This window comes from Mytilus trossulus, chromosome 13 (genome assembly GCF_036588685.1).
Source record: "Mytilus trossulus isolate FHL-02 chromosome 13, PNRI_Mtr1.1.1.hap1, whole genome shotgun sequence".
In the NCBI taxonomy this organism is placed as follows: domain Eukaryota; kingdom Metazoa; phylum Mollusca; class Bivalvia; order Mytilida; family Mytilidae; genus Mytilus; species Mytilus trossulus.
In genome coordinates this window covers 36,106,206-36,133,969 of record NC_086385.1, presented here as the reverse complement: position 1 = coordinate 36,133,969, position 27,764 = coordinate 36,106,206, and the positions used below count along the sequence as shown (strand labels likewise).

The 27,764-nt window shown below is 30.4% G+C and overlaps 1 protein-coding gene across 1 annotated transcript in view; it reads right to left on the bottom strand.

The window, feature by feature from the left end:
* LOC134694328 (uncharacterized) overlaps positions 1-27,764 on the bottom strand; it is a 70,637-nt gene that overhangs the window by 15,087 nt on the left and 27,786 nt on the right. Inside the window, exons 4-7 of the mRNA XM_063555332.1 lie at positions 26,473-26,534; positions 24,300-24,324; positions 12,331-12,459; positions 5,678-5,958 (exon numbers count right to left, since the gene is read on the bottom strand). Of these exons, the coding sequence (XP_063411402.1) occupies positions 5,678-5,958; positions 12,331-12,459; positions 24,300-24,324; positions 26,473-26,534 (497 nt within the window). The remainder of the gene's footprint in view (positions 1-5,677; positions 5,959-12,330; positions 12,460-24,299; positions 24,325-26,472; positions 26,535-27,764) is intronic.

Sequence of the window (27,764 nt, the reverse complement as noted above, 5' to 3'; positions counted from 1 at the left end):
ATACATAAAAATGACAGATGATTAAAAACAATATGTTCTACTCACATGTAAAATTTAATTCAAATCCACCACCCATTTTGGGAACCGTTTTTTAACAAAAAATATGATTAAACTAAATGTCTGCTTTTTTATCACTAAACTCCAAGCAGACTTCAATTAGCAATGAATTCTTTACAGAACTGTTTATGTGACATGTTCTACAGGGGTTAATATATGTATCTTTCCCTAGGCCAAACAAAATAATAAATGAAGTACAAGTCCAAGGGCAATAACTCTAGGCGGTAAGGAATTTGATGTCTGGCACATACTTAAATCGTTAACAAGGGTAAAAAGTGAACTTAAACAACCTCACAGTCCTGTAAACAGGAAACTGGAACAAATTTATTACTATGGGGGAAAAAAGCTGAAAGAATGGTTTTATTTGTCTGCCTTGTTTAACATGTTATAAATCCCTCTTCAGTGAACTGTTTGCGATGCATTAATGATATTTAACGGACACTTTATATCTGTTGAATTATGGGCTTTGCTCGTTGTAAGACGTTGTACTGTAACCTATAATTGTTAATTTCTGTGTCATTTGTTCTCTTGTGAAGAGTTGTCTGAGATATTGGCAATCATACCACATCTTTTTTAAATTAGACCACTGGCCCACTCAGGTTTTCAGAAAATATTGAAGACAAACAATATCAAAGGTTGCACTTTATAGATTTAAATTCCCTAAGTCTTCAGAAAAGTCGATTAAAGTATTTAATCTTCAAATGCTTTTATGACTTGCAAGGTGTTGCATCAAAAGAAGTCAAAGATTTAGTAAACGTCAAAAAAGGGGATTAACAGCAATTGATTTTAAAGTGCATTTTCAAAAAGTGCAAAATCATCTCATTTCAAAATTTAAATTCCATACGTAATACTTCCATAGAATGTAAAAATTTCAAAGATTTTAAGTTCTAAAATATCTGAATTCTTGGCACGGCCTTAAAACTATTAAATATTCAATATCTTGATGTATTGATAGACAGACGAGACTGTATATTACGACATTAGCTATATTCAGATGTAATGACACGACAAATTTTGACAAATATTTACCTCAAGTTCCTCAAAGTAATTAATGATAAATAAGCACATTGTTGTTTATTAATATAATTTACCGATTTCAGATGCAAACAGGAAATGAAATTTTCGGTAATAGAAAAGCAAATTTCGTGTTTTCGTGTCAGACTTAGATACACAATATTTTGAAAGAATATGAGGTCAAATTTATGAATGCTCTCTGGTTGAGAGTTATCTAATTCACAATATCGCAACTTCTCCTTATTCTTAAACAAGTTTAGCTAGGCTATTTAAATTATTTTGCTCAATAAAATAAAGTTTAAACAAAAGTGTACAAATACACAAAAGCTAATAAATTATTGGTAGGAGCTCAACCAAGATGGGTTATTTCATATTTAAAAGAAAGGCTATTGCTTAAATATAGGAGACAACATTCTGTTTTTAATTCCGTTTCCCAAGCTGATTCAAGAGCCCTAACAGAAATCAGCAGACATTATAAGCCAATTTATTGTCATTTCTAAAAATACGGGGACAAAAAATACTACAGTTCATTGACCTCAGCCAGAAATGTGTTTACTTTACATTTAAGTCATGTCCAACTAACGTTATACAAGTCATGTTAAATTAGTCATTTTTCGCTAATGACCCACTTTTACCTTAAAGCACACACCTTTCAATGATTCAAATACTTAATTTGATTAAAACTATCAATTACCACCATATGTCTGCCTACTTGATACATTTAAGAGAAAAATACATGTCTATTTACACCCTGTTTTTAAAACATTTATGTCTACCTGATAAATCGGAGGAATACATGTAGGGCTTATAAAAGTAAGCTATCTAATGACAATGGGAGGGATGAATGAAAAAAACATGAAGGATTTACATGCTATTTTAAAACAGTTACGTTTATGTAGAAAAAAATATGAAAGTCTTAAATATTGATGTAAATAACTTTTTGATCATTTTCTATTGAAGGACAATGGGACGGACGTAAGGAAAGACAGATAAATGGTCAAGGTGTACACTTAAAGCCACCATTGCCAATGCTCTGTAGCTGTACAAGAAAAATATTTGTGAAATGTTAAATTCGAAACTGGATTGATTGATTTGTTGGTGTTTAACACCACTTCCAGCACTCATGCCTATACATGATTACTAGATTTTTATTATTATAGGAAGCAGGAGTTCTAAGAGAAAAAACAAAGATCTTTGGCAAGAAAACTGGCAAACTTAGTCGATTAGAATCAGAGTCAAACACATCTTTCCACGAGCAGAGTTTGAAGTCACAACTTCAGGATTGCTATAAATGAAATACTAAATAGACTTCTTGACCACAAAGCCCCATCCCTTCCCTCTTAAGATTTTATTATGATCAAAAAGATTATAAATATTCAATGAAAATCAAAACTATCATCCTATGGATGTGTAAGCAAAATTCAAGAATACAAAGAAATTGGTACCATAAAAAATAAATGAATTTTCAGTAATTTTGTTATCTGTTCGAGAACCAGATATATCTTATCAAAAAACGCTGACATGCTTTTATCAGATTGCCAATAATATATGGCATTCCATAAAGTTATCTTTCAATGAGACCCTCATATGAATTATTAGCATAGAAACGTCACAGTCTTGGTTCATAAATTAAAATTAAATTTTAAGTACATAAATTGGTATTTAAAACATTTATTTTACAAGATCATGTAGACCTCTTTTATCTCACGAAAACCTTGTAACAAAATTGGTGGGTCATATTAGTTGTAGAAATACAAAGGTACATTTATTGGTATGCTTAACGTCTGTATTACAAGGTCCTGCAGATTTCTTATCTCAAAACATTTTTTTTACAATGGTAACGCCCTTGTTAAGGTGAAGAGCAAGCATAACATAGGTAGAAAGATGAGGAGACATAAGTATCAACCTGAAAAATTTCTTGATTACCAAACACAAAAATGAGTGTAAAATTAATTTTGAGTCTATAAGACATGTACATTTGTAGATACAAAATGTATGTACTACTGTGGATTCATTTATTTTCCTGGGTACCAATTTTTCAGGATTGAGGAAAACTTGCATTTTCATGGATGTTTGATTATGTGGTTTTCCAAGATCTGCATTTAATCATATAACAATGAAATTTGCAATTTTTTCCCCTGTACCAACGAAATCCACGAAAATTGGTATCCAACGAATAATTATGAATACACAGTATTAATGAAGGTATTTCAATATTTTTCAATTGTAAATTTAGGCGACAGTAATTTACTGATGTTTAAATCTCGTAAATCCAATATTAATAGAGTGCTTGATAAAATTTTTGAATGAATTTCGATTTAATTATTTTGCTAAGGAAATTACACTCTTAGAAATTCCCTGCCATAAATTCATTTCAGAGTTTTCAAGTGATTTTTAAATTCTGGTTTAACTTAACTTATCTATGGCAGATTCCAAAAAAGAAAGAAGTTACTAACAAACAAATAAAATTGAGAATGGAAATGGGGAATGTGTCAAAGAGACAACAACCCGACCATAGAGAAGCATTACACTTAGTGACTATTTTACAAATGCTTACAATTTCAATGCAATTTAACTGCACAAATAGCATGGTTGCAGCATAAAACATGAGTTGAACTGTTAATGATTTCACAAATGTGTACATGCTCAATGGAATTTGACTGTGCAAATAACATGGTTGCAGTATAAAACATGAAATGTAACTATGAACACAATAATGGTTATGAACACGACATTTATAAAATATACATGATAATTCTTCCTTAAAAAATATAACACATTTGTCTATAACAGTACACAACCTGATATTAAAGATTCGATGGCATCGGTTGATAATTGAGTATTGTAAAAATATTACCCCATGCAGTGAGTATTGTAAAAATATTACCCAAGTGAGTATTGTAAAATATTACCCTAGAAACTTTTGACTGAATGAGTATTGTAAAATATTACCCCATAAACTTTTGACTGAATGAGTACATGTATTGTAAAATATTACCACATAAACTTTTTTGTCTGAACGAGTATTCTAAAATATTACCCCATAAACTTCTGTCTGAATGAGTATTGTAGAATATTACCCCATAAACTTTACTCTGAATGAGTATTGTAAAATATTACCCCATAAACTTTTGACTGAATTAGTATTGTAAAATATTACCCCATAATCTTTTGTCTGAATGAGTATTGTAAAATATTACCCCATAAACTTTTGTCAAAATGAGTATTGTAAAATATTACCCCATAAACTTTTGTCTGAATGAGTATTGTAAAATATTACCCCATAAACTTTTGTCTTAATGAGTTTTGTAAAATATTACCCCATAAACTTCTGTCTGAATGAGTATTGTAAAACATTACCACATAAACTTTTCACTGAATGAGTATTGTAAAATATTCCCCCATAAACTTTTGACTGAATGAGAATAGTGAGGTAACAAAAATATAAAATATTCCTCACTGGGTAAAACAAAATGACTCATTAAACCTAAAAATAAAACATTTTTTAGTTGATACAACTTCATTTGGACTGTTGCATGGGCCTTTAGATCAAACAATATTTGACATTTATATAAGCGATTCTTAAAAAAATATAAAATTTTTTTTAATAATAATACAATATTTGTGTGGAACTTAAAAACACAACTCTATTTTTTAAACCAAAAACTTTGTTTCTACAACAATTATCCCCCTTACAAAATTGCAAATGTTCTTTCATCATTAGATCAAACAGAATATAGTTGGCAAGAATTAGATACAGTTAATTCATTAGTCTTCCACTTATTTTTGTGGGTATTGACTGTAGAAGAAATACAAATTTCAATGTTTTTAACAAAGTACACATTTTCTATATATAGGTTAGCTAGAATATAAACACACTTTGTCAATACCACGAAATAAAAAATTCACGAAAATCAAATTTGAATCTCTCCACGAAAAATATATCAGGAGTACATTAAAAATTATGTATTTCAAAAATTCATACACTAGAACTAGAAAAGAAATGGCAAGAACAACTAAAATAAATTTCAAACCAGACTCTCATTTGAAGAAAGTTTACATTTTCTAAAAATAGTCGGTGAAGGTGTTTCTTCAGATGACAGACTTCGGAAAGAAGCCAGTTCTATCATCTGGGGTTCTGTGCTGATCTGTAGTGTGTTTGGTCTTTGAAGAAAACTGGACCCTTTTATTGGTACTTTGCTGTCATCTGTATTTGGTCTTTGTACTGAACTGGACCACTTTATGTGTACTTTGCTTTCTTGTGTTGGAGGAATTCCTCTGTTTAAATCAACCAGAACATCTGGTATATCTGTCACCTCTATCGGAAATGTCTCAGATTCTGATTTTTTCAAAAACTTAAAATTCTTTTTAAAAGTTCTTGTTTTATCAGTATCTTTGCAATCTTTGTCGATCGATTTCTCTTTAGGTGAAGCACTTTCCAATTTTGTCAACAAAGAGCTAAACACAAATTTTGACTTTTCCAAATTATGCTCTGTATATTCCAACAACTCTGCCAGTCTTTTGAAATCTATATAATGTAATGGTACCGAATCAAACAGCAGACACAGAGCTTGGAATGTGAGGTAATAAAGGGGAGATAACTTACCCTGACCAGCGGCCATCATGGCATCCATATCTTTTGTATCAAGTTCAAGATTTTCTCCTCCACCTTCTTGTTGATCAGAGATTGCCTGGAGTAATTGAGAGAGTTCAGGATTGTCACCAAGAAATTCTGTAATTGACACACCCTCTGCTCCTGATTGATCAGCTTTGAATCGTCCTGGAATTCTTACGTTAGGATTGTTTCCCTCTTCGCCCTCGCCAAAACCAAGATTTGTCAAGATTTCTTCTGGATCATTAGATCTTTCATTTAATAGCATATCAACACTGAAAATGAAGAAGACATTCATGTTAAGAAAGTGGAACAATGAAAAATTATAATTGTAGATTCGTTTATTTTCCAGTGTACCAATTTTCATGGAATGAGATTATATTGTATTTTTAGTCGATATTCTATTTTGTGGCATACCAAAGTCTCCATACAAGCCTATTTGAATCCATAATTCATCTGTACCAGCAAAATCCATAAAAATTGGTATCCAGTGAATAAAAATGTGAAATGATAAAAATTTAATTTTCAGTTTTTTTTTTTTTCATACTACACTGACATGTGATATCCTTATATTTACCTCTATACATATACATGTACTGGACTCAACTAGACTAAATTTAACTTTACTGCATAGTTATATGCCTAGCTGTCCCACTTAACATTTCACTATGGGCGTTTCATGTGAACTTGGTTAATCCAGAAATGTGCATGAAGCCCTGCAGAAATGGCACATTTTTACTTCTGATTTACAAACTTAAAGTCGATACCTCTGCTGGTGAATTATTAGTACATGAGGGTCTTATGATCCTAGAAGTCAAATTTTTCTTACATTTTCTATAAATAACATACATTTTTTATAAATTTTCTGATAATGAAATCACTAAATGAAATCATGACTTCTAATTTATAAAATCTTTTCACGTTTTGTATTTGTTTTACATTTGCTATTTTCTCACGTCAACAAAGTACAGATTTTCAATAGACTTGTATGCAGACTTTGACAAAACTATCCAATCAAATATCCAAGAAAATTGCTATCCACAAAAGTGAATGAATCCAGTTGGCACTCAATGGCAAAAAGTAGAAAAATATTCCTGCATTCAACATGTTCAATTGCTATTTGTGACTTACATTTTTTTTTATTCCAAGATGATAAAATCACTATTTAGCATGACTTCTAGTCCTAAATCTTGACACCGTTTTATACATTGTTTTACAGAGGGAGGTCCACTAGTACAATCAATGACATTTTAAATGTCCAATGATTTAAATCCATTTTGCAATAAAAAAATAAAAAATCAACATTGCACAATACATATATTGATTTTAATCATGAGATAAAAGGGATTGTTATGGATTACTGTAATCTATTATGTTAAATTATGACAGATGTTATGCAGAATATTTTCCATACATGTACCTTCCTTGTATAATGATAAAATCAATAAAAATTTTTTACCTGTTGGAATCACAGTTTATACAACCTGAACTCTAAATATGTTTTTAGCATTGTGAAAAACCCTCCGTTTTTTAACAGCTATGTCTAAAAAACAAAATTAACAGAAAATTTGCACCCTGCAAAAATACAAAAATAACCGGCTTTACTGTATACTCTAGTGCAAAAGCGAAATTAACCAAACAAATAAAAAAAAAAGAGGCTAAAATTAACTTTTCATAAAAAATACTATACATCGTATTTACACTTATTATGGTATTCTGTTTGGTTTATAAAATCCTACACAAAGACCAAACATTTGCTAAACAGACTTACTTGCATTTTTACACACAATAGGTTACAATAATTTTGTAAAGAAACAAACATTTGAACAAACAAGTCAGCTTATATTTTTCCTTTATCTTCAGATAACAAATTTTTAGCTAATAAATTTATGATATAAATATCAAAGCATTCCATAAACCAAAATTTTAGTGAGTCTATTGCATACAAAAGAGGGGCTCTGTTTGTTTACACTGATAATATTATCGGGATCTAGTATAGACTAACTGTACCTCCACGTTTTATCTGTTTGATGTCAAGATTTACTTGAGAATTATATATACCAACACGATTTACAATCAGGATGTTGGTTTGTTAATAAAGAACAAAATCTTTGGTCTTTTCCTTATTTGCTTTGTACATGAAAGAAGAATTGAGATGTGTGGGGTATTAAAGTTATTTAAACATCAACTGTTTTGTTTTTTATTACTGAGATTTTTAATAGGTAAATAATAAAAATATCTAAAGTTCAAAAGAAAAGTCCCTAATCAAATGGCAAAATCCAAAGCTCAAACACATTAACTGAACGGATTACAACTGCCCTGATATTCCTGATTTGGTATATTTGCATTTTATTCTTATGCAGAAAATATTGGATTAAACCCGATTTTGTAGCTATCTAAACCTCTCACTTCCATGATAAAATGGTAATTCTTCAAAAGATAATTCCTGTTCTTATGTGATTTGGACATTTATGCCCTTTCATTTTAGCCATCCACATTTGCTAGATTGTTTGGGTTTAAAGCTTCTTCTGGCACTCAAGGCTACATAATGGGGACAAGTTTTTATTGATGGTGAAAGCTGGGGTTCAAACTTCAAAGGGAGAATCGAGATCTTCAGAAAAATATCAGGCAATCCAATTCAATGAAGATCTTGAGTAGAATAGTGAGAGCGCATGAGCTTTGAATTCACAACCTCAGTCTAATAGGCTACAGAGAACACAGACAATAGCTACTCAAACCATTTGTCAACTGAGGTCCTTACTATTTTCTGTCCTTTAACTTGGTCTTGTAATTACAAAATTGTTTAGAGTTTTCTTTTTTGTGTCCACTAGTTGAACTTTTGAACATCTTTTTCTTTTTTTTTAGTTTTATTTAATTTCAAAAGATTTTAAAGTATCTTACTGCTTTGTTCAACCCCTCCCCCCAAAACCACCTGAATATCTACCAGTAAGAAGAAATGAATATTGCTCTTAATTTTGGGACCAAATTTTACATAATTGAAGAAGGGAGCAGTAGGAAGGCAACAACAGATTTTTCCCATTTGAAATAGGTTTCAAGGGGGTTGTCTTCCCTGGGACTATTTATTTGCACACTTACATGTATACACACAATAGATCTGTTTTATTTCATTATTTTTGATATGCATAATAAGCTTTAAACAATCCAAAATGAAGAGTTGACTAAATAATCATAAACTACATAATTTCACTGCAAAAAAAAAAAAATGAAACTTAAAATTCATTTTCTTAAACTTTTTGTAATCAACAAAACAATAATTTAAATGATTGCACTTAAAGACAATGGTATATGAACTTCCTTAATTTCTACCTTTAATTACTGCTTATGATCTCAAAAGAATTTTAAAAAGTTATAGTCATTGATTTTAACCTGTTAAAATAAGATTAAAAAGATCTCCTTAAATTATGTCAAACTACCTTAATTAAACATCATGTAAACCTGAACTGCAACCAAACATCAAACTCGACCCTGAAACAGGGGCCTACGGCATTAATTAGTACAAAAGTACAGTTTTTTAAAAGAAATTAACATGAATTCTATTTATAGTAATGTAATGAACAGGTAACATATTTAACTGAGACAGGTAAATGTCTAAAGGTGCAAACTATGTACATGTTGTGCTTATTTAAACAAGGAGAGATAAAATGCTTTATCTGAAATCTTATTTTATTTATTTTTCATTCAGCAAATTTTTGAAGAGGTTTAACATTTTTGGTTACCATAACTTAAAAGAATTTTCTGATGCATTCTGGAGCAGATATAAGTATTGCAGACATGTCACTATGACTTTACTTACAATTTTACTTCCATTATAAAAGAGAAAAATAAATTAAAAAATAAATAAATATCAAATAAAGATTTCAAAAAATAATTTCATTTTCCCCTACTTTGATTGATAATTTAATGTCCAGTTGCAAATATTTCATGTTAGATTTTTTTTTAATAATTAATACAATAGGTAGGATCTGCAATATAGGGGTCAACCAGGATAAAGTGCAACAAAGCTTGCTTTTAACTATTTAAATAATTTACCACATAATCCAAATGTAGCAAGCTGATAATATGGGGTCAATTGCAGCCATTGTCTAAGTAAAAGAAGTCCACATGTAAAATAAACAAACAGGGCTAAGCTTTATTAGCTTCCTTGAATTTGTATTTATCTAAAGCATATTTGCAAGATTTTATCCGAATCAGATCAGCAAAAAATTGTTTTTGGGCTAACAATCAAAATGGTCAAACTCAAACCACTGCTCTATTCTGAAATTTTGCATGGCATGTTTTTGCTTAGGCCTCATCAACTGGCAGCAAAGCTACCATTATTTCTTTATGCTATCAGTTTTAGCAATTTATATAAATTTGTATTAAACAACAATCAACCTTTTCAATACATACTTTATTTAATAAATAAATCTAAAATTAAACCCAAATTCAATCCATTATTATGATCTAAAAATATACATCCTGCTATAAACTTCAACAGCTAAAAATAAAATGACATATTTAAAAATCTTGACTCCCAAAAAATGAATACTGTGGATGCAGAGTTATTATTCTACATTTGATATCAATTTTAGTGGATTTCCTTAGCATTGGAAAACCACAAATTTACAGTTACAACAAAGTACAAATTATCTTTATACTTATACGCAGACTTTAACAAAAGACTTTAACAAAACAACAGATTCAAGTATCAACAAAAATACATCAATAAAGTGCAAACTTTTTAAATGCTTGTTACATTTTTAGGATTGTTGGATTTTTGCAAAACCATAAAAATCAAATATCAACCAAAAATGAAATTGTTCAAAAAGCCACAAAAATTAGTATCCATGAAAATATATAAACGGAAAAAGCCCTCCATATCAAATGACAAATTAAATACTCACTTTTATTTAACTACTTACCAGCCTAACACTACACCAGGAAGAAGATAATCTAAGAACACGAATCTTGATCATATATTTTACTGATAACCTTTTACCATTGATCAGTATATCTGACAATCTTTAACAATTTCAACTTCCTACTTAACATATGATCAAATATGATATGATAAAGTCCATATTTGCTGATTATTACATAATTATTTCACCGAAATTTAATGCAGTTTTGTTGTCTTGTTTGTATTTGCAGCGTAAATAAACAAATTTTACATAATGAATTCACCGAAATTTAATGCTGTTTTGTTTTCTAGTTAATATTTGTAGGTAAATAAACAATCATATCTTGTATAATAGTACATGTGACATTCGTATAGAAGACTTTTGACATATAACATTCAGGCATTCTAGTGATCTCCTCCTAACGCCAAAGATATTGAGTATAAAACACTAGATACCCCTATATAGCAATATTGAAATATGATAGGTGTTTAACTATGTTGTGTTCAAGAAAATGCTGAAATTTGAGGGTTTAACAGGTAATACTATGGAAAACTTCCTTCTTTTATCATAATTCCGGCTACTTTAGATAAATGTTAAAAATGAGACCCCAAAAAATGGGCTAACAAAGTCCTAGTGTACTTAGATGTGTATAAATGTGCTTTCGAATCACATTATATTGGTTAGCAAAATGGCTAAAATGATGAGTAGAAAATTAACATATATATTCTTATTCAGGGGCGGATCCAGCCATTTTAAAAAAGAGGGGAATGGGTTCCAACTATATTCTCCCATTCAAATGCATTGATCGTCCAAAAAAAGAAGGGGTTCCAACCCCTGGTACCCCCCCCCCCCCCTTCCCCCCCCCCCTAGATCTGCCAATGTAATTGCACTTGTTTACAATATTATGTTGACTCAAGATGACTTTTAGTAGCCTATTTGTGTTGCTGATAAATTATGTTTACTTTTGAAACATGCACCAAATTCCATATTAAGGAATTTGGTGCATGTTTCAAAAGTAAACATAATTTATCATCAAAATATTATATATTATATTAATATTTTGTACAATGCTGTATCATTTCTAAGGTTTTCCGTTAACAATTTTTTTTCTAGTTTAAAAGATAGCTGAATTTTATCTCATAACTTTGCTGCAATAAATAAATTGTATACTATTTAAACTTTTATGGGATGCATAGGATCATTAAAATAAGGAGAGTTTCCCTGCTACTTGACATTTTTACAAATTCTAAATACTTTTTTACAAAGTAAACAGAAACTATCGTTCATTGCATCATTGTTTATTTCTGTTTACAAAAACAACAAGACAACATATGACAGTTGTATGAACAGTTACACCCATGCATTGTTTAGTTGTAAGCCAAATTGTTTTTACATCTCAAAATCTAAATGAATGCTCATACATGCATTATTAAGAAAGTTACAGCAGTTTAAAGAAGGGGAATTGGAGGTATAAAAATCTGTGTATTGTGTTACCTTAATTAAACGGTTTAACTATTTACAGTGTACCAAAGGACCAGTCTGGTACACTCCCCCATTTAATTACAGTGTCCTTGAGTGATAGTCTAGTTCCCTGCCATATCTTCTACTCTGTATGAAGCCTTTGAAAAATTTGGTACATAATAATAGTATTTTGAAATAGAAATAACAGCCAGGACCAGCAAATTTTCTTCAAGGACCATCATAGAAAATCAAACTTTGAGAGTCTGTAAAATCTTCTATACTAACCTTATATCACTAGAGTTGCTGGTTGCTGTGTTCTGTGACAGGTCAGAACCAAAGCTATGTTGTTCCAAGTTTCCTAGAAGCCATTTTATTTTTTTGTCCACTGGTACTTCCAGCTGTGAAGTCTCAGTTCTAAAAAAGATCAAAAGAGCAAACCTGATGAGACTATACTTAATCAAATTAATTTTAGTCTTAAATCCTACATCATAAGGGACAAAGCAAACATTTGTTGGAAACAGTTTTTTAAGCTCACTTAGTCATAGGATTATTGCACGATTATTGGTATTAATTATTATCCCTCTTATTACCGTATACATATTGCATTTGCAATCTGAAGCAATATATATGCTTCTACTATTAGTCTTGCTTCTACTATTATATATAGATAAAAGAAGATGTGGTATGAGTTAACTCTAGCACACGTACTGAATGTAATGTTAACTAGAAGAAAACAAGATTTCCTTCTAGATACTAGCTGTTGGTCATAAACAAGCTTCTTTCCATGTTTGGTACAAATCCAAAATAGTATAAGACAGTTATTAAAAATTAATAAAAATTAAACCACAGAGTGAATGTGTTGTTTCACAGCAAATCTAAGTCAATTCAAAAGTAAAATACAAAAAAATAGATTTAATTTTTTACAAAATTTCCTTCTAGATACTATAGCTTTTGATCATAAACAATTAAGCTTTTGTCCAAGTTTTGTACATTTCCAAAATAGTATAAGAAAGTTATTAATTTAAAAAACTTTCACCACAGAGTGAATGTATTATTATGTTTCCTCGCAGAAAATCTAGACCATCTAAAAGTAAAATATAGAAAAATGGATTTATTTTTTTACAAAATTTACTCCTGGATACTATCTAATGATTATAAACAAGCTTCTGTCCAAGTTTGGTAGAAATCCAGTATAGTTTAAGAAAGTTATCAAATTTCAAAAACTTTAACCACAGAGTGAATGTGTGTGGACACCGACAACGAAGGAATGTAGGATTGCTTAGTCTCGCTTTTTCGACTAAAGTCGAACGCTCAACAAAAAGAAGATGTGGTATGACTGCCAAAGAGACAACTTTCCATAAGAGACCAAAATGACATAGAAATTAACAACTATAGGTCACTGTACAGCCTTCAACAATGAGCCAAGCCCATACCTTATGTCAGCTATAAAAGGCCCTGAAATGACAATGTAAAACAATTCAAAAGAGAACACTTACGGCCTTATTTATAAAAATACAATTGAGAATGGAAATGGGGAATATATCAAAGAGACAACAACCCGACCATAGAAAAATCAACAGTAGAAGGTCACCAACAGGTCTTCAATGTGACGAGAAATTCCCGCACCCAGAGGTGTCCTTCAGCTGGCCCCCAAACAAACAAACTAGTTCAGTATGGTAACATTTTAACTTATATAAGATCAATACTACTTTACATTGTAAATGAACTTACTATTTAGAAATATACAATTACACATAAAAAAGTTAGCTTCTGTAGATGAAAACTTCCTGATTAAATACATATATTTTTATAAAATTTAAGGAAATCATTTATGATTTATAAATACAACTACTTTTCCATTTGTTATTGATTATTAAGTAGATGTGGGTTTTGTAATTTCTAATTTTGCAGAAGCATTGATAAGTTGGACCTGATATTGACTGTCATACAATGAAAAGATTCTAAAAGGTTTTGCAACATTGAATCCAACATATTGGTAAAATTTCTTTTGGTCTAATTGCCAAATTAGAAACCATTCTTAAAATGAAGCCATATAATAAAGTTAAAGATTCATAGATCAGTGTTAATAAATAAGCAACAAGAAAAATTGATTTTAGTTTTTTTTAACCAAACTTTCCTTAATAAATCTGTGAAAATTTCACACCACAACTATAGTCAGCTGATATAAATGGTCAAGGAAAATGAGAATGAGGGAAATTAATTTTTATTTACAATGGAGAGCTAGCAGAAAAAGCCAAATCTACCTGTTCGTAATGTGAGTAGATTATAAGGTTTTCATATCTTTTAATAACATTAATTTGTTGTTTAACTAAATACTTTTGACATCAGAAATTATTTTTCACGAAAAATTAGTTAAACCACCGATGCATCACTTTCAATTCATAATGCTTTGCATTGGCGAAAGCCATATTTTGTCTGGTATGAAACCAGTCTAAGATTGACAAAGGGAAGTAAATTGTTTGAAAAGTGTGTAATAACAGAATCAAATCGGTGATTGGCAAATGGACTATTGTAGTCTTGTTTTCAAAACTAAAGATAAACTAAATAACAATAATAAATAAACAAGTTCTTACCAGCCTGATAAATCCAATTGATAATTATATAAATAAATGTACAATCCTCATACCAAAAAAACAAGCACTTTTATAATATTTCCCAAACTTTAAATCTAACTTCCAGAAAAGGATAATATGTGCAACCATGCATCAAAATAAGTAATACTTCCACAAAAATATGTGTTCAAACTGGAAAAAATTACAAATATCTACAAAAAATTAATCCTTTTCCAAAAGTAACAAAGTTGTGCATGGAATGGATCGAAAAGCTTATTCATGTTCCAGGTACCTTGCAGGTTCTAAAGCCAACTTGAAATAAAACAAGTGGACCGAAGTCCAACGTCAACTTGAAACTTACGGTAGACGAAACTAACTGTGATTGAACGAAAGATACATCGTATAATTACAAGTGAGGAATACATTGACATACAGTATACACATATAACTTTATTACCTGTCCAGTGGTGTAAAACATTAATCTTAAACACTTATTTACATTACTAACGGACATAGTCATTTGTCAACACTAGTCACCTCAGCAATGTTGGTCCAGTCTCTCCAGTGCATTGAGGTGAATTACTGTCCTCAATGGCAGATACAGAACTTTTCATAAGGAGGGGGGTGGCTGACTGACCTAAGGGAAAGGGGGCTTGGCTCCAGTCATGCTTCAGTGATTCCCAATATAATCAACATTTTTTTCCAACAAAAGGGGATCTGTCTTTGCTTATGTATTCCAAATGGGAACTTCTTATAAGGTCCAGTGCATTGGCGTGAAATATAAACTGTCCATATATGTATATTGGGAGCTCTTTTGGTCCAGTACATTGGTTTGAGATGACTGTAAATATCAATGGGAGCTAACTGTAATGTTTTTTTCAGAATTTGAAAATCTCCCTCTAAAGAACAGTCTGACTTCGGAAGGAGAGTAGGGGAAGGGGGGACAAGGCAATGTAAGGAGAGGAACAATCAAGAGAGTATGGCTGCCAAAAGATTCTCCTTCCATATAAGATTCCTCTTCCAAAAGCATAGGGCATTTTTCGAGAAAAAAAAAATCATCTAAATGTGCAATAAGCATAATAATGCATCTAGTCAATAAGAATAAAATGACAAATTAATTTTGATGTCAAAATGCAACTCATAATTCAATTCAAATTATGATGTCAAATTTGAAATTTGTGTCTAAGACTTATGAATACTAATGAAAAGTTAAATAGGTTAAATTTTGTCACATGAAAGAGAATTAAACACACAAAAAAGTCCAGAATAATACCTACATTAAATGCTAGGGTTTACAAATCTTACTAACAAGGGTAAAATTTCCACAGTTGACTTAGAGAAAAGGGGGAATATATTATTAATTAAAACAAAGTTGTTTAACTGACACGAGCTGTCAAAGACTGTTACAGACAGGACTTATTTTAAGATTTGTCATTTATTTTCTTGATTTGTTTGACTTTTACAGACACCAATAAAAAAAGACAGTTTTTAAATATTTGACAAGTTTTCAATATATGAAAAAATAAAAATAAAAGGCAAAAGCAATGTCGTTGGAACTTGAGAATAAAATTGAGAAAGGAAATGGGGAATGTGTCAAAGTGACAACAACCCGACCATAGAGCAGACAACAGCCGAAGGCCACCAATGGCTCTTCAATGTAGCGAGAAACTCCCGCACCCAGAGGCGTCCTTCAGACCCTTCAAAAAGATGAATACTAGTACAGTGATAATGGACATCATACTTAACTCTGTATCATACACAAGAAATTAAAATTAAAAATCGTACAAGACTAACAAAGGCCAGAGGCTCCTCAGACTTGGGACAGGCGCAAAATTGCAGCATGTTACAGATTTTTTGATTACATTATTCTAGTCAAAATGTGATAATATTTCCTTGAATTAAAAAAATAAAATTTTGAATGCAAAAACATTACCTGCCTGTCGATCTCAATATATGAACAACAAAACAACTTCTTTTCTCATTAAAATAATTACGTCAGTGGCGCTAGAAAAGGATTGTTTTCTGACATCATTTTCACCTTGATTTATTAGTATTTGTTGGGTACCTAGTTTTTTTTTGTGGATTTTGAACATTGTCTGAGGGAGTTGATACATTAAAATATGATTAAATTTAATAAGCAATACATATCATTTTGCACTTAATGTGTCATAGTGACTACAGAAAAATCATCTGCTAACTGGTTATCTATGACTTCAAAATCTGTTACATGTATATACATTACATAGATACATCATATATTTTTACTAAGTATTGTTGATTCATTTTTTTTTTGTGGGTACCAATTTTCATGTATTCAGCAAATTTGCATATACTAAACATTTATATTCGTGGTTTCCCTGCACCCACTAAATCAACAAAAGTTGGTATCCAAGGATAATAATGAATCCACAGTAAATGATGGTGTTTGGCTTTTTTTAGCAACTAATCTAATTGCATATCCCTGTACACTGGACATTGCTGTTCGGAACAGCTCTGTCGGATTGCATCAGTCTCTCAAACAACAAAATCACATAAAAGTGATAGTTCGCAATTTACAGTACAATAATTTGTCAGTCATGTGATTCTGCTGTTGCAGCCCTGTGAAAATCCAATCTAGACTATTTAACAGCAATATCCACTGTACAACAATATAAAGAAACATGTACAGCACTATCCAATGTACAAGAATATACAGGAATATGTACAGCATTATCAAGTGTACAAATATATACAGGAACATGTACAGCAATATCCAGTGTACAAGAACACAAGGAACTTGAACATCAATATCCTGTGTACAAGAATATACAGAAACATGTTCAGCAATATTCAGTGTACAAGAATATACGGAACATGTTCAGCAATATCCTGTGTACAAGAATATACAGAAGCATGTACATTAATGTTGTTTGAAAGCAAATTTCATACTGGAATATTATTATATTTCAAATTTTAAAGAAAATATAAAATAAACAATATGCAGTGCACTAAATTGTCCCTGTCATGTATTACTACTATGGTAAAGCAGTGAACAATGCAATATAGTTAGATGAGCAATATCCAGTGTTCAAGAATATAGATAATGTACAGCAATATCCAGTGTACAAAAATATATACTTAGATACATGTACAGCAATATCCAGTGTAAATAAATATAAAGAAAATATGTGTCAAATTTAAAAAAAAAAAATAAACAATATATATATACAGTATACTAAATAGTCCCTGTCAGTGTAACTCTACTTCTGCTGTGAACCATGCTTAATGGTTAGCAGTAATATCCAATGTACTTGAATAAATATTTATCAGCTAAAAACAAAAAACAAAGATGTATATTTACTGCTCATTTTTTTATAAACACAAAACTACACACCTTTAGCCATTAAAATCTTTCCAGCAAAACACAACAATTATATATATCCACAGCAAACACATCCAATATGTAAAATAAAAATAACAGCTAATCAAATCATTTTTACCTGTCAAAAGGTGTCACCATTCAAGCGCTGACTGCAAGAATCACAGAAAATATCCTATTTAGTTATTTTTGTGTTATATCACTGTCATTGCTAAGCAATTATATACAAGTACTAGTATAAGCTAACTATCTCTGTATTTGCTACGCAATCATATACTACAAGTATAAGCAAACTGCACTCTAACAGGGTTAAAACAATTAAATCAATAATTTTAGTCTCTCGTAAAGACAATTTCCTCTACTTTGCTTTGATTCCCATAATAAAAGTGTTTACAAAAATACCGGCTGCATGTACATGTATAAATATGTCAAAAGATAACAAATGGATCTCCTTCATTTGTTTTATTCATTCATAAATATCAAATACAAATTATACACCATAAATATCTCGAAAATTATAATGTCCAAATAGATACAACAACTACTTGTCAGATTGCATACACATTGAAAATAAATTATTATTTTATGAATGCAATACATGTATTTAATTGTGTTTCGGAAGTTAAAGGTGGGAAATCAGGGGAAACGCCCTCTTGTTTAAAGAAAATGTTCATCATTAGTACAAGAGTTTTGAATTAATTAAGAAATGGTCAAATAAAAGAACAATTGTTTTTAAAGTTGTTAATGAGTCAGAATATATTGTTTGTTTTATTAATTTGAATTAAAACAATTTTCATGAAGGAAAAAAACTTTCATATGTCAACGGTACCTTATTTCAGGGTTTCATCCTTTGCTCATATTTAAAAGTTAATTAAGAAATTAGTATTTCATTGAAATATTCAATTCATAATTAAGACTTATCCAGAAACTTCATCATGAAAATTAGTTTTCCATGATTAATTAAATTTTACACCCTAATAAAAAGAACCACTCATCGATCAATTATCATAAGAACAGTTTTATGAAATTTATGAAATTAGGAGTTTTATCAAGGTTTTTGTTTGCTTTTTCTATGCATTGTTTAAACATTGGTTATCATAGTAGAATTTGGAGTCATATATTTATAGATTATCGCTATTTTACCTATGACGACGTTGTCAATTTCATCATGTTCATGTCAATTTCGTTAGCAACGTCACGTGGCTTCCTTAGTTTCTAGTGATAATTATTCCATCTCAAGCAAGTAGCATGATATGAAAAATATCACAAAAAAAGATCAAACGAAAAATGCACAAAATAGCGATAAATTGAAATAATATATGATATTGGAGTTCCTTCTTCACAAATGTGGTCAGGAATCAAAACAACGGTTAAATGGAACATACATTCAATGTATTTATTTAAAAGTAATCTTTTAAAAGTTACGACTATGCCAAACATAAACTCTGCCATGGCAAAGCTAAGTAACAGTTTAAAGATTCTTCAGTTCATATCTATGAAATGAATTTTCTGAATTTGTGGACTTCACTTTCATTATAATTTAATTTTCAGGTTAATTCCCCAATCCTTCCAAAATAGTTTCCCAATGTCTCAAGCCTACCAGAGACCACTATATTAACTTTGTCTTTCAACATATGGATCAAGTTTTCAGTTGTTCATCAATATTTATACTTTTGTACACACAATGTATTTACCAATAACCATGATAACATATATATAAATAAATATATTCTTAAACATTAAGCTTGTCTTATATATGGTAGCATCAAACAGACAGATGGACAGCACAAGTCAGATACATTGTGTCACTCAAAACATATGCCCAGGGGCATAACACCTGTTATTTTCAGTAATAAATTTACATAAATAGTGACCACTAAGGTCAACTATTAGGACATCTAAAATATCGGTGGCTTGGAATAAGGCCCATGTTATGTATCTAAATAGTCTTAGTGTAAATGAACTGAACTATTGTCTATGCTGTATAAAGATTTCTTGGCAAGGTTGGTTGTCCTGAATTAAGGCCTAGCTTTAAAATCTTAGAAGGGGCTTTTAATTGGTCTGGGTAAAGGCTAGATTATAATTATTGCCACAGGGGATTTTGACTGGCCTTCGTAAATGACTAACTTAATCATCTATTCATGGCAAGAGAGTGTTATAATCGACATAAAAATTAATGCCTAGGACTTGAAAATTTAGCTGGGTTTTTGTTATTGGCCTAGATTAGACTAGCTTGTCAGTCTTGTAAGGGATCATTCATTGATGACTCTTAATGATAAGCTTGAAAATATTGCAAAAATTTTATTTTGCCTGGAATAAAATGCATATTGTGTAGCATGAGAATCTTTGCAAGGGTTTTGATTGGACTAGATTAAAGCTTAGCTTGAAAATCTTGTGATTGAACAGGATACATATCTAGTTTGAAAATCTTGGTTGGGTTTTTTGGTTGACTTTTGTTTAAACAATTTAGCAGTCAGACTATAAATGTGCCTCGATTAAGTCTTGTCTTATTTATCTCCCAAGGTGTTATCGATTGACTGGGATTAATATTTAGCTCAGAATTTTTTTTAAAGTTTTGAAATAACTTTTATAAAGCTTTTTTTAGTGTTTTTTGACCGACTTAATTATATTAAAATCAAGCTAGGTAATTTAAGCACTTGTAGGCAGCTATTTGTCAGTGATTAGGCTTTATGCTGCTAGAAACACAATTATTAAGGTGGTACCTAACACTACAGCGAGATAACTCTGAAACGTCAGCTAAACGTTTTAATTATGTTGTGCTGTAAAGGGAATATTATGCTTCTCAATGATCAAAATAAGTTTTTGTCAAACTGCTATATAACCAGTGTAATTTTTCTGATTAAACGGTTGGTTCAAAGTTTTAGAAATTTTTTTATTTTTGTCAAAGGGTCAAACTAAATACTTTGTCAAAATTTAAAGAAAATTAAACGAGCCAAATTAATTTTAGTTCAGGTGTTAGGTACCACCTTAAAAGGGTATTTATCAATTACCTGGCTTGGCATTTAAATATCTATGACAGCCAAGACATGTTGCTATCAATTTGAGACAAGACAAAATGTTTTTGGTTAACCAATTGTGAAAGTTACAACAAAAGATAGGTATAGTGTCGATCTCAGTCCAAGCACTAAAATGAGCAGGGTACTACATGTTAGTGTGACTTAAGTCTTGACAAGAGAACATGTCTGAAGTGCCAAATTAAATGAATTAGGAATGAAGTTCTATTTTAATTTTAAGCATGAAAAAAGTTCCTTCTTTCCTATTTTTGATTTATCTGAGATGTTTTAAGAAACAACACCTTTAATTCATATCGAAATATTAAAATATCAAACTATAATGTGTGCATGAGCCTCCAATTGGCTATTCTAAATATTCATTGATTGATTGATTGATTGGGGAATGCAATATCTCAAAATTCACCATCTTCGCTAGCCAGGGGTCACGATCCATTCATGTTGCTCCATCTATCGGAAGTTTAAAGTCACGCCCATTCCGAATATATTATTTTTGACCAATGGTAGCATTTTAACTCTTCAATTTGGAGGTGAAAACACGGTAGTGTCTAGATTCTACACACTTGGTTAAGCCGGAAACGAAAATATACGTCAACATTCATGCATTTGTGCATGAAACATACACAGAAACTTCTATTAGTTGATAAAAAAACATTCAAGTTGTCACTAAATATAGTCGTATGATTAGGGATGTTAAGACTTGTTGCACAATAAACACGTGGCAATTGTTTACAAACACTTTCTACATTTACACGTGATCATGTTTTAGGCGCTTTTTGATTGGATGCAGCGAATTTTGACTGCAACCAATTAAAATCCTTACCTTGCGGCTCTGAAATTTTATCTCAATCCGACAAGGGTGAAGAGAGCGGGAGTGGATCGTAACCCTTGGATAGCCAAGATGAATATTCACAAAATAAAAATATTAACATAGTAAGAGTGGAACTTCATATACTGCAGAAATCTATGCAGTTTTGGCAGAATTTGGAAAATCTTCTTTCGAAGTAGTTGCATATAAAAAATACAGTAAACATTTGATTAATTGAAACATTTTAATTTTGGCCAATTTAACTTTTCTTCTCATAATATATAGATATAAGAAGATATGGTATGAGTGCCGTATTATGAGACAACTCTGCATGCAAATCACAATTTGTAATGCTCAATAACTGTCAGAAAAATGCTACAAAAACTAAAACCATCTATAAAGTTCTTTTCATTGTTGACAATGCAAATATGTGTATTTCTTTTGTCAAAGACATTTGAACCTTCCATTATATTTTTATGCAATGTACTTTATCAACTGTGTATGTATATGACTTCCTGCAAAGACATATGCCCTCCAGACATAGAATTTATAATGACCTTGTTCGTTCACCTCTAATGTTTACATTGACAGAAATAACAATTCATCATGACATTTTAAAACTATGTTAAACAGGACTTTACCGGAAAAAAGAGGCTGAAAACAGATTTCTCAAAAAGTGCTGATTCAAAAGGTTTTGTCAAGATCACATGAAGATTGATAACAGTAAGCTATGATTTGTATACAGTTCATGCTAAAAGAAATGATGAAATTTTGTGATGAAATATCAAGGAACAAACAATTTCAAGGAACAGAGACTTATGGACAGACAGACAGACTGACAGTGTTAAAACATTATATCCCTTTCTTTGGAGCTGGTTTCAATAAAACACATGGTATTGATAACTAAAATACGCATTTAATTTTTAAGGCCTATCTAGGTATTAGTCCTTAAGGTGTAATACCACCAAATCATAGTATGTCCAATCCCTTGCAAACAAAAAAGGGTCGAACAAAAATATTATCTTGAATTTGAAAGTTGTAGGAAATTTATTCTACATTTCAATTCATTAAAAACAATCTGTGTCATAGACATCTTTGGTGTTTCAAAGCACCATTATTTTTTTATTTGGTATTTCTATAGAATATTTTGGAAACTTAATGTTCATGGTTACTAAAGCTTGTACATTCGAGGGCAAAAGTGTGAAAATGAGAAACATTAAGAAACACTTATGAACCACATAAACAGACGACAACCACTGAATATCAGATTCCTGACTTAGGACAAGTGCAAACATTTGCAGCAGGATTATATTTGTTTCATAGATCACTTATTGAATGTTCACACTGGTTTTTTTTATATATTCTTTTGTATTCTAATCATTTTCAACTCACATTTCATTGTTTAGAAGGAAAAAATTCATCAAGGAAACAAACGTAACAAAATTTTCTACTTTCTGTTTCAAATCTTGAGATAAAATGACATAAATTGTACACAATATCAATAAATAACAAGAATGTGTCCATAGTACACGGATGCCACATCTACACTATCATTTTCTATGTTCAATATACCGTGAAAATGGGGAAAAATCTCTAATTTGGCATTAAAATTAGAAAGATGATATCATAAGGAACATGTTTACTAAGTTTCAAGTTGATTAGACTTCAACTTCATCAACAAACTACCTTGACCAAAAACTTTAACCTCAAGCGGGACAGACAGACAAATGAAAGGACAAATGAACAGAAGGACGGACACACAGACCAGAAAACATAATGCCCATGAATGGGGCATAAAACTTTACATAGTATCAGTCATAGAAATTGGGAATAGATTTATTTATGTTTTATCTCAAACTGAAATTACTATTGAAACTTATACTTTTTAAATTCTTGTCTACTTTATCAGTGAGAACTTTGCCACTGAACATAAAGCTACCAAAAACCAAATGAACACTGAAGTCAGAATGTGGTCTGTTTTACCATATTAGTCAAAGGGAGATAAATCCTGAAAATTATAAATTATATCTCTGTCTACTTATCACCAAGTTCTTTGCCACTGAACATAAACAAATAAATTAACAGTGAAGTCAAAGTGTGCTGTGGTTTACTGGATTAGTCAAAGGGAGATAATGAAGAACTGATTTAAGTCATGTCTCCCTTCCTTGGCAATTCTGTGAACTTAAGCTTTGTTTTGCATTAAGTTTGTTGTATATTGTTTGTACTACCATACATAGTCTGACTTAAGTGAAATAAGAAGTTTCAAGTTCTTTACCTATCTACCTACAGTAAAATCAGAGCATGGTGTTTTTACACATGGTCAAAGGGAGATAATCTGGAATTTTATTTATTTTAGTCATATTCCTATGCAATTTTATGTACATCAGGTTTTTTTCTGCATTATGCTTGTTTATATTGTTTGTTCGTTCTATCATACCTCATTTGAGGCCTTTAGTGATATAAAAAGATTTTTATAAACTTACCGTGTACATTCCTCAAATGACTGTGCTGTAAATAAAACAATACAAAAATGAAATTTTTACAGGAAACTTATTGAATTAATAAATAAAATATTTTAAAATAAGTATAAATAATATATGTAAATTTAATACTTAGTCCTTTAAATCTATATTATTAAATTAAATTAACTTGGTATTGATGAAACTATGGGAAATTTAAGATGAACCAAAATACATTTTCTTGCCAAAATTTAAAAAAAAATTATAACTTGAATTTCATTTAGCATTTCCTAATATTGTAATACTTTATCTAATGCATTTGTCCATCATAATAAATACATTTACTAACTTAAAGTTCTGAAATTACAGTAATGCCTATATTGTTCTTCCTATGAAGGAAATGTATTCAGAAATAAAGGTTCTACTGTATGAAAAGGGAACAGGAAATAACCTAAATTATATTCAGTCAGAAAGGTGTATGATTTTTGTCTTTAGTTTTTGAAAAATTAAAGAAAATGGCACCTTTTTTAAGAGAACTGCACAGAAAAAGTTCATATTTAGAAAACAGAAGACATGAATGACAAATTTCATTCTACAATAGGACACTATAAATCTAAGTTCTACAGATATTTTAGTTGTTGTTTTTGCTGAATATTTATATCCTACCAAAAATAAAATATTTTCTTAAAAAATGATATACATGTACATCTAATAAGTACTGGAATTGTCTACATAGGAAATATTTGGTTAAAACTACCAAACAGAAGATTTATTCTATATAAGGTCTAAATATTTATATTGAAAAGATAGAAAACTAATCTTTTTTTTAGATGCCTATTTTGATTTTCTACTCATTAATAACGATGACATCACAATTTATTCTATTCTTACATGTATCTATTTTGTTTTTCTTTTGGCAACAATCTGTAAATGTATATCTTCTGTGTGAATAAAATATGACTGGGTATACTTTGTATCAAAAAGTAAACACACAAAAATACTGAACTCTGAGGAAAATTAAAAAAGGAAAATATCAAAATTAAATGGCAAAATAAAAAGTTCAGACGCATCAAAAGAATTAAAAACAACTGTCATATTCCTGACTTGGTACATGCATTTTCTTATGTAGAAAATGGTGGATTGAACCTGGTTTTATAGCTAGCTAAACCTCTCACTTGTATGACAGTATCAAAATACTACACAGAATCAGGGTATACTTTTAATTGAGGTGAACATTTAGCATGTAATGGTCCAAGGACACAGTTATCGTCCTTTGGTTTTTGTTGTCTACGAATATAGTCCCTAGTGTAAACAGTGTATAACTTGCATGTTTTATTTGATACACTTTCATAATTTATTTCTTGATATAAAATGCATGAAATATTGAGTTAGGGGGTGTAATTACATGTTAAAAAAAATTGGGTGCTGAATCTTTATGTTAAAAGTAGTGATTTGGTCCAGTTCGAAAAGGTCAAATTTCATAACGTCTGAAGCTGTCAAACTGAATTTTACACCCCCTTAACACAGAATTGTCAATATTTTGAGTTAGAGCTGGTAGAAGTTCCTATACTTTTGATATTATTTGTCTCACTGGTAGTACACTACACTGTAAAAATATTATTGAGAAAGCGCAGGTGTGATTTTTTTAATTTAAATTTCAACTGTCTAAAAGAAATGCACTACCAAATAACTGTGTTCTCTGGCCTAATACCTCGTTTTTAACATAAATCATAAATATGCAAACAAATCTGTTCTTTTCAAATACATGTAGTAAATTTTACTATTCCATATTAGTATAATCTTAGGTTTATCTAAATAAATTTGATTTCAAACAAAACTGCAAATTCTTAGAGAATTTAGAGAATAGATTAAAATTGACAACCCATTATATTATATAATTTGGCATTAAAAGATCATAAATCAAAGGGAACATGGGTGGTTAGTTTCAAGTTGATTGGACTTCAACTTCATCAAGAACTATCTTGAACAAAAACTTTAAACCTAAAGCAGGACAGACAGATGAACAGATAGACAGACGAACAAATAAATGAACAAACAGACCAAAAACAAGTGGGGCATAAATGCAAAATCAGTGAGCAAAATTTCCCTGCATACCACACATGTAATGAAGTGACAAAAGTCACTCAGCCAGATCTCTTGACCAAAGACAAAATGTTTAAATAGCATTAGATTTTACCTTCTGATCCCAAAGGTATGGCTTCATCTAAAACTGTTTGATCTTCCTCATCTCCATTCCCACTGAAATATATCATTTATAATTAGCTATAATTCACCTATCGCCCATATTGGGTTATGCTCTGCCCTTTTATGCTAGTTAGCCATTAATTATTAAAAAAGGAACCCAGAAGTGATCAAAGGACACACTACATCATTATCAAAAGACAGCAAGCAAATGAAATCCCTAAACAGAATATCATGTGTTTTTCCCCTAGTTAGGAGTCCAGTGGTTGCTATTAAGATAAATGTCTCAGTGTTCTCCCTAGATATTTCATATAGAATCCTGGTAAAAAAGGAAATTTGAAATACCAGCTTGTTTCTAAAAATTATAGCATCACATTCATAACACAATCTATAAGAAAATCAATTTGGATAGCATCACATTGCCGTGATGCTAAAAGGCCCTGTGTCTGCTTTAATTGTTTTAAAATACATGTAGTGTTATAAGCTTAAGCTTGTAAAATTATTTCATAGTTTTATGATGTTAATGCATCATTCAAGAGCTAAGAGCCTGTAGTCCAGTGGTTGCTTTAGTTAATTGTCTGTTGTAAAAATGTTTTTTTTGTATAAGGTATAGTTAGCTTTAAGAAAAATGTTTTTCTTTTAGATGTTTCCAATTTTGTTGTTCTGTGGTCTTTTAAAGCTTACTATACATACTATACTGTATGAGTTTTAATCATTTGTTTGACGCCGTTCTGTGACCTTAAGGGCATACGATACAGTTACAGGGAAGGTAATGACGTTGCTAACGTAATTTGTTATTTTCGCGACATCAAACTATGACATATCGGGAAAAGATGCATTTTTCGACTGATTTTTATCATTCAAACTGATTTAATTTGAAAACGAGTTCATGGACCCCTATTTTTCAAAACGGCATTTGGTTTCATTTTGCAGGGAGATTATGTGACCCAAATTTTATAAAACTGTAAATAGAGGATTTTTTTTAATTGTGATAAACATGCAGTAAAAATTTACGTTTTTTCCTCAATTCATGAACATTTGATAAATATGAGTTATTTCTGAATAAAAAATTGCTTATTTTTTAAGATATTTATAAAATACAGAAATTACCGATTATTTAACAAAAAACAATTTGTTTTTATCTTTTATAACAAAAAAGTTATGTCTTTCTTTCGAAAAAGAAATTACGGCCACAAATCTGAATTTCGAGCAAATATACAAAATTTCGACCTCATTTTACTTAAAAAGTAGCACATGAAGGTATATTTTTTATTACATATTTGATTT